The following is an 11,411-nucleotide window of genomic DNA, read 5'->3' as shown; positions in this document are numbered from 1 at the left end:
AGCTGCTCCGCTTCGCCCGCTCCCTCGACCGCGACCACCGCCGCCGCGCCCGCCTCCTCCCCGACGGCGCCGAGGACAGCGACCCCGACCGGGAGGACGTGGAGGAGGAGGAATACGGCGGCGGCCCTCCCCCGCACCGGGACCACGATCGCCGCACCCTCCCCATCCCGCCGGGGCTCCCGCCGGGGCTCCCGCCGCTCCACACCGGCCGAGAGGGTACGCCCCGCTCTCCTGATTCCTGCATCCCCGCCCTATGCCATGTGATCGGCGCGGTATGTGCGCGCTTGCGGCAGTGTGAGGCATCGACTATTCACAGGCCTGATCCCGTCCGCGTGATTTGTTCAGTAGTTCAGTGCGCTATACGATGCAGTTCGTCAGTGGTGGTGATTTTTTTTTTCCGACCGAAGAGCGGTGTTAGCGTCGGCCGGGTTAATTTATCCATCCCATTGTGGCTCAGTACTCACCACTGACCTAGTTCCTATTCGCCGCATATCGTACACTTCAGATTTATGTAGGGTTTCAGCTTTGGCAAAACTCGATGCTCCAAACTATGCATCCGGGAAATGTATCCAGCTCATTAATAACTTATCTAAGCTCTTTTCGGTGTTTCCAAATATGGCTTCGCGTGTAGTGATGAAACAATAGAAACAGACACAGTAGTGTGTAGTGTGTATTGTGACATGGCTTCACTTGCAGTTTTAAGCACTGAATACCAGGAAGCATGTTTTGTAACAGTTGTAACCTGCAAGCAATTTCCCATGACGTTTTATGCTAATGCTGGCCTGTTTTACCACTCAGGCAAGCCCACTATATCTCCAGCTGCGAACAAAAGAGTTGGGTCTCTGGTTAGGCCAACGACACCGAAATCCTCTGTTCCTGCAGTCAGCACATTTGAGAGCATCGAAGATTCAGATGAGGATGTTGATCTTGAGCCGGATTCCAAAAATGAAGATGCTGTTTACGTTGGCACAAATGGGGCTATTGTAAGTGCAAGATGCATATGCTTTGACAAGCAGTGCTAGCTGCTTACTTTTGTAGATAATTTGTTTTCTGAGTGACAACATGTTGGGTTTGTAAAGATCTTCACTAATTTCATTGTTATTAAGTGAATCTTTGAATGGAAACATGTCTACCAACACAACTTTATGAGGTTTACTTCCTTATATATAGGTATAAGGTATTGGTGTGAGTCATATGAATTAATCAAGAAAAGCTTGTAAGGTTAAGTTGCATGTAGCTCACACACTAATTTGTTTTTTTCCCTTTAGAGTTTAGATATGTATTTCTCTGCAACCTTTTTGCATTTCCTCAAAATTCATGCTCAGAAACAACTTCCTACTTGCAATACCTTAGTTATGTCTGTACTTGATAGACTAACATTGTTTTAAATTTCACAGGGATCAGACCCGGTTCCTGTTAAAGCGGATCAGAATGGGGACATACCATCAACGAGCATGATTAGATCTCACAGTGCAACTGGCAGTCTCCATGGGATCCAGCTAAATCCAGTAGCAGCTGATATACTTCGAAAGGAACCTGAGCATGAAACTTTCAGTAGGATCAATATTACAGCTGTTGGTATGCTTTTTCGCCTTATATCTGTTTGTTCAATAATTTTGGTCCAATGTTGATTGTCTCATTATATCTTCCAGCTTTGTTGTTTTCGAACATCACTGTTCAGTGCATGCCATCTTTGCCCATTCCTTTATCTATATATAGCATCAGCTTGATTGTGTTGATCTTGATCACTAGAATAAAATCTATTATAGCTGGTGTTCTTTGCTTACATGTTGCTACTCTTGTACTTATTCTTGATTTTGCCTCAGAAACTCCTTCTCATGATGAAATTGAAGCGTACAAAGTTCTTCAAAAATGTCTTGAGCTACGAGAGAAGTACATCTTCAGAGAAGAAGTTGCTCCATGGGAGAAGGAAATAATAACTGATCCTAGTACCCCCAAACCTAACCCAAACCCGTTCAACTATGAACATCAGACCAAAACTGAAGTAAGTGCATTTCTCTAGGTATGCGTATAATGACTGGCTACACATATATCTGCTTTCCTTTCCCTAAAACATTGTTTTCCCTTCTTTCAGCATCACTTTGAAATGGTTGATGGTGTTGTTCATCTGTACCCCAGTAAAGATTGTGAGTGAAAAACCATTTCATTTCTTCTAGTTTCTCGTGATTTTCTTAGTTTAGGGCATGTTGATCATCACGTTGTCTTTGTTGATGCAGCTAAAGAAAGACTGTATCCTGTTGCTGATGCTACCACCTTCTTTACTGATATGCATTATATCCTTCGTGTATTGGCGGCTGGGGATATCCGAACCGTCTGTCATCACCGTTTAAATCTTCTAGAGCAAGTAATTCTTTTGAACTTTGTTCCTTTCAAACACTTGCTCTATTGTTGCCTGCATATATTGAATTTGTTCCAGACTGGCCTGTGAAACTAGCTTGATTTATAAATCTCACTGAGAACTTGATGACGTCGCATGCGCAAGCTATTTTATTCTGTACATTGACCTCTGTTTTCATGCTTGTGTAATTTCAGAAATTTAATCTTCATTTGATGGTCAATGCCGATAGAGAGCTGCTTGCCCAGAAAGCTGCACCACACAGGGACTTCTACAATGTCAGGAAGGTTGATACTCATGTTCATCACTCTGCATGCATGAACCAGAAGCATCTTTTGAGGTTTATTAAGTCAAAATTGAAGAAAGAACCAGATGAGGTACATCCACTTCCTTCCTGCCTGATTGTTGATGTTGTCTCACGTAGCAATAAACCTGATGAGACAGAACGTCCTGCACTTGACCTATGCTCCAAAATTTCACTTATGTAGGTTGTGATTTTTAGAGATGGGACCTATTTGACTCTTAAGGAGGTGTTCGAGAGTTTGGACTTGACTGGGTAACTGAAATCCTTTATCTGATGGTGCTGTTATTTATCTTCTTGTTACCTTTTTTGTAGTAACCTGTTTACTCTCTCAATAGGTATGACCTCAATGTTGATCTCTTGGACGTGCATGCTGATAAGAGTACATTTCACCGTTTTGACAAGTTCAATCTGAAATATAATCCATGTGGCCAGTCTCGCCTCAGGGAGATCTTTCTTAAGCAGGACAACCTTATTCAAGGTGCCCATATGTTTTGTCTTGTTGCCTGAATGTGTATACTCTCTTTCATTTCTCTTATTTCAGTTGTTGTACTACTGTTAAACTTATATCCTGCAATAGAATCACCGCCAACATAGACTGTACATGGATGATTTTGTTAACTATTATCCTGTCTTATTACTAGGTCGCTTCCTCGCTGAATTAACTAAAGAAGTGTTTGCTGACCTTGAAGCAAGCAAATATCAGGTGATTTCTTCTTTCTATATTGATTTGTCGAGGGTTAGAGATAGTTCTTTTCATATTTTTAATTTTTAATGTGGAAATATTGGCTACTCATGTACAAGCAGTGTTTACACATTGATCTAGCCCTTTTTTTTGCTATATGGCTCTGGCTAATGCTCATACTCCAATTATCTTTATCAGATGGCTGAGTATCGAATATCTATTTATGGGAGAAAGAAAAGTGAGTGGGATCAGATGGCAAGTTGGATAGTGAATAACGAATTGTACAGCGAGAATGTTGTTTGGTTAATCCAGGTAATGGCTCTATGTTGTCCTCTTCAGTATTTCTGGTCTTCCAATTTCTATATTCACTCTTAACATATTCATTAATCAATGTATATCCTTTGTCTAAAACCGGACTGGAACATAAATCACTTTTTTTACCTGGAGTAGTTGCACTGATGTGGTGTTTAATTTTCTCTGCAGATTCCTCGGATTTACAATGTATACAGGGAGATGGGCACGATTAATTCATTCCAGAACCTCCTTGACAACATTTTTCTTCCACTTTTTGAAGTAACTGTTGATCCTTCTTCACATCCTCAGCTGCACGTTTTCTTAGAACAGGTCAGTGGAAGCACTTTATATATTTGTTACTGTTCTGCGTTATGTTGATGTGGCTTTCAACACTAATCTAGTCATCTTGCAATTGTATGAAATAGAAAAAGCAACTGACTTGTGTGTCTTATTAAAGAAAAATTTATTGACCAATGCTTGAAAGATCAATCTTGTTCTCTACTTTAGTAGAAAAAGTGTGGACAATCTTGAGAAAGTTACCTGCCTGCAGTATAAAACCATCAGCCAGCAGGATTTTTTCCAAATTTCTTCCACTAAGAGGGCCCTCAAAGCTCAGTGCATTGACACTATTATTCTCTTGTAGACCATTCATGACATTTTTCTCCAGCCATCTTTATTTCTCATGCTATTATCTTCAGGTTGTTGGTTTAGATTTGGTGGATGATGAAAGCAAACCAGAAAGGCGCCCAACAAAACACATGCCGACTCCTGAGCAATGGACTAATGTTTTCAATCCAGCGTATGCATATTATGTATACTATTGCTATGCTAACCTCTACACACTGAACAAGGTAATAACATTTTGTGCCCACATCTCCTGTGTCTTTATTTTTCATAAAAAACTTGAAAAATAATAGAGAGAACATTTTGTATGCAGCTTCGTGACTCCAAGGGCATGACAACAATCAAACTTCGTCCACACTGTGGAGAGGTGTACCCATACTGCATCTAATATACTCCCTCCGTCCCAAAATTCTTGTCTTAGATTTGTCTAAATACAGATGTATCAAGTCACATTTTAGTATTAGATACATCCGTATATAGACAAATCTAAGACAAGAATTTTGGGACGGAGGGAGTACATATCTGTATTTGACTTGAACACGTTGTCTTAATGATTTCTTGTCTTCAGGCTGGCGATATTGATCATCTTGCTGCAGCATTTCTCACTTCTCACAATATTGCTCACGGGGTGAATCTAAAGAAGTCCCCTGTCCTCCAGTACTTGTATTATCTTGCTCAGGTTAGCACTGCCATTTCCTATGTATCTTTTAAGGACATTATTCAGAAGAAACTAATCATATTTCTTTGCCTGCAATCAGATTGGTCTTGCAATGTCTCCTTTGAGCAACAACTCGTTGTTTATTGACTACCACAGGAACCCGTTCCCAACATTTTTCTTAAGAGGCCTGAATGTTTCTCTCTCAACTGACGACCCTTTACAAATTCACCTAACAAAAGAACCTTTGGTTGAAGAATACAGTGTTGCTGCTTCGGTAAATTCCTTTGCTCCCTCCCACTATGTGATCTGTTCCATGCCCACTCAGAGACCTGCCTAATTCTTTATCGACTGTTACTTGTGGCAGCTGTGGAAGCTTAGCTCTTGTGACTTGTGTGAAATAGCCAGGAATTCTGTGTACCAGTCTGGTTTCTCTCATAGGCTGAAGGTACGCATTGTACATTCATTTGCCAATCTTCTCTGTTCTTACATAACCCAAGTCATGGACTCCCTGTAAGCTCTGGCCTTTCTTTTCTTTTCTTATCTAGTCACACTGGATTGGTAGAAACTACTATAAAAGAGGTCCCGACGGCAATGACATCCACCAGACAAATGTTCCTCACATTAGGATTGAATTCCGACACAACGTATGTACTTCACACCTGTTCTGCTAGTGTTATCTGATCTTTTTCTTTCTTGTGCTTGCGTGTTTGGTTTGTTCCGTTGATAACTGCATTTGTGATTGACCCGCAGATTTGGAAAGACGAGATGGAGCTGATACATTTTGGAAATGTTAAGCTACCAGAAGAAACTGATAGATGAAGATCTTGCGGCAGTTTTGAAAGCCCTGCACTTCAGGCATTGCATCCGGTTTTCTGGCTTTCGGAGAAGAAGCAACCCTGTGCTGGTCTGTGAAAGAGAAGAAAAGTGCCCAAGTACCTTTTCGATGAGTCTTTTACTCCTGTTGCTTGTATAGGCAAATATTAGCATGGAAGGATAAGGAGAAGACACTCTAGGATTTCAGTGGAATATACTGCATCAGGCGTATCGTTGCTCACTCGGTACATTAGTTAGTGACCTTCCTTGGAATAAAATTGTATCTTTTGCTTTCATTATGCAGACATTTTGCAGCGTGTTAAATCTGATATTTATTTGTGTCGGCTCGGTCATTTATATCCTAATATTCGACATCATATCACTGTAGCTGTATCAGTTTTTTTAGAACCCCGCATATGTTTTGTGTCGGTTAGCGTTATTTCCTTTGGTGCATGTGGTGTAGGCCCTGCCACTGTTTGGCCACGCCGTGCCTCCTGCGAGCAGAAGATTCAACTGGACCGCTTTGAACAGCCCCTCTTAATTATGAGAATACGTGCGAGAACTCACAAATGCCAGTGCCACTGGTGGCCACTGCTGCCCCCACCCCTCACTCATTATACGCGGTGACGGGCCACATTGCCGCCAGCATCATACCCAGGTTGGTGTCTCAAACAAACAAAACTCAATGCCGTGACACTGGTTAGGAAATGGTGATGATTGCGTATATTCATGATGGGGACTCACGTCACCTGTGTTCTTGCTTCCTCTGGTTTCTTGATATACTACCTTTTTTCCTAGGAATAATCATTGAGCCACGGATGAAAAACAAGAACAGGAATAATGACCCAACTACTAGTTCATCAGAGCAGTGGTCCACATTCCTTTTTCACCTTCCATCGTCGCGCCACTCCATCCACACACACATTTCCGGAGCCTTTCGTGCTTCTACAAAAGAATTACTTACTCACGGCTTGACAACAGATTGGTTGGTTTACACAAAGACAAAGATAGAAAACCCGGAGAGAAGAAGAAAAAAAGATCAGTAGAGCACAAGTAGTAATTAGGCTACGTGCTACGACGACGACGACGACTGTAGCAGCTGCATTTGCGCCGGCGGCGGAGGGGCGGCGACGATCTGGGCGTAGAGGAAGTGGTTCCAGGTGTCGGGGAGGCCGGGGAGGCACCAGTGGATGCAGTCGGCGTAGGCGCGCGGGTCGGCCTGCTGCTCGGGGGTCAGCAGCTTGCCCTGCCGCAGCGTGTGCACGGAGGTGTGCGCGTCCTTGCGGAACTCGGAGAGCGCGGTGATGTCGACGAGGTGCACCGGCACGCGGCGCATGGACCGCAGCACCGCCTCCGCGGCGCCGTGCAGCCGCCAGTCGGTGCCGACGTAGAGCGGGCCCGTGTGGTTGAGGATCGGCTGCGTCTCCATGGCGCACTTGATCGCGCCCGGCCCCCCGCCCCACGCGTCCGGCCTGTGCACGTCCATGAGAGATACACACTCGTTAGTAAAAAGCTTGTAATAACACGGACAGAGATGGCTGATGAGAACTCAGTTTCCTCCGGCGACACTCGTGATGCAGGTCAAGGTCAGGTTGCCATCGCCATGATTTGCCTCGCACATGCCGCCTTGTTTGTGTTGTTTGGTTGTTTCTTTTGCTTGCTTTTTGGTGGAATGGTGTCTTCACGTGCTTGTCGATACCCATTTGTGTGTGTGTAGAATCATTATTTTCTTACACAGTATTTAAAGCGGAAGTTGCCAGCAAAAAATCGACCAAAACGGTACGGCGCATCACATGAAGCTCAGCTTGGTTTAAGCAGGCAACATGGTACGTACCATGCTTCTCTCCAGCGATCAAGCTGCACAGCTGTTCCGAACGTGGCTACACTCCGATGGGATCGATCGCTCCAGGCTCCAGCAGTCCAGTCCAGCTAGCTTTTGGCCTGTCGTGTCGTAGCTAGTTTTGGAACACGTACCTACTTGTTGAATTATGGAGCAGTTCAATTGTTTAGGGTACCTACTAGTAAATCAACACATGTGCAACACACAAATAATTCGTTTAACACTCCCCCTCAGGCTCCCCCTCAGGCCCTCGCGTGCGACTCCCTCAGGCCTAAACATGAAAAGTGGGCTGCAATTCAGTTGCGCCAGCCGGGTCTTGGCAAGCAAGAGACCGAGACCGATCCGATGAAAGAGACTGGGCTGCCTTACCTAGTGTGGGCACGGCTCTCAACTCTTGCTAACTCTCAACTGAAGATTTCATCAAGTGAGACTGCTGAGTTGCTCTTGGACCAGGCCGTGTACTAGTAGTACTAGTAGCCAGCGGGATAGCTCCGGGGGGCAGGCACAATTGAAATTCAATAGCCAAGCCCAAGGTTTGCCCATGCCCATGTGCTCTCTCTCGGGCTGGATTTTGTGCCTCCCCTCCTGCGAAGTTTCTGGTTCTCGCACTGTGGGGTGGTGCACCTAATGTGAAGCACGTGTCAGCCCAGTCAGAGATCAGGATTATTTACCCTTGACCCAAGATTTGTGCCCTCACTAAACAATTGGTAATACTACAATAGTCTAGCACTCCTACAAGGGGATTAGCACTGCCCGAGAAGCCTGTTTGCTTTGGAATCCCAGCCCTGCCTTGCCCGTGATTGAGGCTGGTCATAGTGGGGAGTAACTTAGACTAGTAACATATTACTAGTGTGGTAACATAGTTGCCTTCATTTATTACTTTGTAGACTCATTATGCATTGGAAACCGCTATGTGATGGTAACATATTATGTTACTCTATTTGCCTCTCTCCTCATTAACTACTTGCCACATCACCATTTTTGCTTATGAGGCATCTATGTTACTACCTATGTTACTCCCACTATGACCTGACCAGCCTGAGAACAAAAGGGCATCGCACGGGAATGGAGGAACCCGATGCATTTGCAATGAACAAGTTGGTACTGATACTGCTAGTGTACTGATCGAGAGCTGGTGAGTGAGCGAGTGACTTACACGCCATGGTTGGGCGACATGCCCATGAAGAAGACCTTGGTCCGGCCGGGGTCGACGTGCCGGTCCACCCACTTGGCCCACGTCTTGAGCACCTCCTTGTACGCCACCGGCCGGTCCACCACCGTGTACTTGTCCGGCATCGCCCGAGGGTTCTTCCTGCATTGCCAACCACCATTCCACCTACATCACTCGCTGATCCATCGCCGGAGCAAGCGGCAATGGAGGACGGTCGGAGGGAGGAGCGACTCACAGCACTTTCATCTCGAAGTTGTTGAGCCACCAGATGTAGGTGTTGAAGACGAGCAAGTCGGCGGCGCGCCAGTGCCGGGCGTGCTTGGCGATGGACCGCCACGCGATCACGCGGTCCGCCACGCTGTGCGCCTGCGGGTCGTCCGAGTTGGAGCTCACCAGGAACGGCGCCCAGTAGAACTCCACCGTCGCGTTGTACTCCGCCGCCCTGAACACGTTGAGCGACCCGTTCGGGCCGACGAACTTGGCCAGCGACCTCTGCTCCCGCGCCGGGATCGCCGACGACACCAGGCACACCATCGACTCCCACTGGTTCCGGTTCAGCGAGTCCCCCACGAACATCAGCCTCTTGTTCCGCAGCCGCTCCAGCAGCGCCCGCGCGTCGAACCTGGACACCGAGATTCAATATTCTCGGTTGGGTTGGTTGAGATCTACGACGACAATGGCGCCGGAGGTAGACGATGGGTACCTGGGGAGGTCGCAGGAGGACGGCTGCCAGCGCCACCGCTGGTACGAGTCGTCGCGCCGGCCGTTGCGCATGCAGGTCACCTGCTCCGTCAGGAACTCGCACTCCGCCTCCCGGTACAGCGGCACCTGCGACGCCTCCGCGTCGTACGTCCACCACCCCTGGTACAGGTTGCACGCCGCCGGCTCCGGCGCCGCCACCGCCGCTCTGCTGCTCGTGGTGGTGGTGGTGTTGCCGCCGCTGCTGCTGGGAGGAGGCGTGGTGGTGGTCGTCGTGGCCGGGGCGGCGCGCTTGTCGGCTCTCGCGGGCGCGTCCACCCTGTCGCCGTCGCTCGCTTTCCTCCTGCTCTCCACCTGCTCCACATGGCGACGCCCCTCCTCCTCCTCCCCTTGCTCCCGCTGCTGCTGCTGGGGGCGGGGGTTGACCTCGTGGAGGAGGTGGAGGTCGGGGGCGGACCGGGCGCGCGAGGCCCCGGCCCCGGCGTCGAGGGCGGCGATTGGGGCCTTGACGACGGCCGAGTCCTCGTTGTAGAGGAAGATGGCGACGAGGAAGATGGAGACGAGGAGGCCCGCGAGCGAGAGCGGCGCGCCGGGCCTGCGCGCGGGCGCCTCCTCCCCCTCCCCCTGCTTGGCGGCCGCCGGCGCCGCCGCGAACGGCGACTTCCGGCGCAGCATCGCCGCCGCCCTCCCCTTCGCCCCCGCCGCCAGCAAGAAGTCAGGCAAGCCCAAGCTCGCGCCTTTCCCCCGCCGAGATCGACGACGCCGCCTCCTCCTCCCGCTGGAGCTAGACGCGTCTGAGAACCGGAGATCAGCCGGGATCTCCTCGCCGCGTCCGGTGCTCGCACGGACGGATCGGTCCGGTCAGCGGCGGCGGCCGGCGCCCACGCCCCTTGTGAACAGTACGGTGCGGGCAGAGCGAGCGGAGCGGAGCGGAGGACCGTTGTGTGGTGGAATTGGGGGAGGAGGAATGGGACGGGGGGCGGTGGGTCTCACATGACATGTAGCCATGGACATGGAGTGGTGGTGGTAGATTAGTAGTGGTGGTGATGGTGGTAAGCTTGTTTCTTACTCCTCCATTAACATTACCTTAAGCAAAGCAGTGGGAGCTAACCACCTCACCTATGACACTCATCGTTGAACATTCTAAGGGAAATACTGTTTTTGACATGTTTTTGCCTTTAATATGTTAGCACTGAGAAACTTTTTGTTTCAAGCATCATGGTAACTTTGATCATTGGAAATAAATTTGTTGAACCCGCCCCCCCAGTAATTTCTGTAAATAGCACGATAACATTCACGTCATAGACCTGATAGTTTAGATACAAACATCGTGGTAACTTTAACCATTGGGGAAAACAAATGTGAAAAGATATCTGATAATTTATGTGTAAATAGATGGTAATATACGCAGCGCACATCTGATAACTGAGGTAGAAGCACCATGGTAACTTTGACCGTAGGGATTTTTTTTTGAAAAGATACTCCGGTATCTTCTGTGTAAATAGCACGATAGTATACTTCCCTCCCCTGGCATTTTTATGTGTAAATAGTATGAAAACATATGCACTGCGATAACTAAACACCATGATAAGTTTTTGACCTGTGAAGGGTGGGAGGGAGGGGGGATTTGTCGCTGAAACATATCCCTGATAAATTTTGTGTAAATAGCATGATATTTTAAGCATTGTGGGCTTGATAGGTTACTTAGAATCACCATGATAACTTTTTGCCCCGGGAAAAAGTTGTTCAAAACATCCCCAATAATTTTTGTGTAAATAACATGATAATATAAGCACCGCATAACCGATAACTTGCAATATAAACATGATGGTAACTTTTTTACCAAACGAAAATATATAAGTTGTTAAAAACATACACTTGCCTCGCGCGTGGGCCTCTTGGATGAACACAACACATGGCGTCTCACGGGAAAGTCACATAATGTTTAGTGTCATGAGGGGCACACGTGC

At 47.4% G+C, this 11,411-nt stretch overlaps 2 protein-coding genes across 2 annotated transcripts in view; one reads left to right on the top strand and one right to left on the bottom strand.

The window, feature by feature from the left end:
* Nucleotides 1–6,108, top strand: part of LOC119353128 (probable AMP deaminase) — a 6,825-nt gene extending 717 nt beyond the window's left edge. The window contains exons 2-20 of the mRNA XM_037619723.1: nucleotides 1–216; nucleotides 799–983; nucleotides 1,398–1,578; nucleotides 1,827–2,005; nucleotides 2,096–2,147; nucleotides 2,238–2,365; nucleotides 2,554–2,733; nucleotides 2,845–2,912; nucleotides 2,996–3,138; nucleotides 3,302–3,363; nucleotides 3,541–3,654; nucleotides 3,826–3,966; nucleotides 4,335–4,487; nucleotides 4,574–4,627; nucleotides 4,829–4,939; nucleotides 5,019–5,192; nucleotides 5,283–5,363; nucleotides 5,464–5,562; nucleotides 5,669–6,108. The exon at nucleotides 1–216 is cut by the window's left edge and continues 29 nt beyond it. Coding sequence (XP_037475620.1) covers nucleotides 1–216; nucleotides 799–983; nucleotides 1,398–1,578; nucleotides 1,827–2,005; nucleotides 2,096–2,147; nucleotides 2,238–2,365; nucleotides 2,554–2,733; nucleotides 2,845–2,912; nucleotides 2,996–3,138; nucleotides 3,302–3,363; nucleotides 3,541–3,654; nucleotides 3,826–3,966; nucleotides 4,335–4,487; nucleotides 4,574–4,627; nucleotides 4,829–4,939; nucleotides 5,019–5,192; nucleotides 5,283–5,363; nucleotides 5,464–5,562; nucleotides 5,669–5,737 — 2,390 coding nt within the window. The 3' untranslated portion in view covers nucleotides 5,738–6,108. The remainder of the gene's footprint in view (nucleotides 217–798; nucleotides 984–1,397; nucleotides 1,579–1,826; nucleotides 2,006–2,095; nucleotides 2,148–2,237; nucleotides 2,366–2,553; nucleotides 2,734–2,844; nucleotides 2,913–2,995; nucleotides 3,139–3,301; nucleotides 3,364–3,540; nucleotides 3,655–3,825; nucleotides 3,967–4,334; nucleotides 4,488–4,573; nucleotides 4,628–4,828; nucleotides 4,940–5,018; nucleotides 5,193–5,282; nucleotides 5,364–5,463; nucleotides 5,563–5,668) is intronic.
* Nucleotides 6,109–6,550: 442 nt separating this feature from the next.
* Nucleotides 6,551–10,439, bottom strand: LOC119353127 (protein trichome birefringence-like 28). The gene is made up of 4 exons (XM_037619721.1): nucleotides 9,446–10,439; nucleotides 8,978–9,364; nucleotides 8,728–8,883; nucleotides 6,551–7,203 (listed from the first exon to the last, which is right to left on the bottom strand). Exons 1-4 carry the CDS (start codon nucleotides 10,114–10,116, stop codon nucleotides 6,804–6,806), a joined length of 1,614 nt encoding a protein of 537 aa, XP_037475618.1. The 5' UTR covers nucleotides 10,117–10,439; the 3' UTR covers nucleotides 6,551–6,803.
* Between the last annotated feature and the right edge of the window lie 972 nt (nucleotides 10,440–11,411).

The sequence above is a fragment of the Triticum dicoccoides genome, chromosome 2A (assembly GCF_002162155.2).
Source record: "Triticum dicoccoides isolate Atlit2015 ecotype Zavitan chromosome 2A, WEW_v2.0, whole genome shotgun sequence".
In the NCBI taxonomy this organism is placed as follows: domain Eukaryota; kingdom Viridiplantae; phylum Streptophyta; class Magnoliopsida; order Poales; family Poaceae; genus Triticum; species Triticum dicoccoides.
This window is presented reverse-complemented; position numbering and strand designations above follow the sequence as displayed.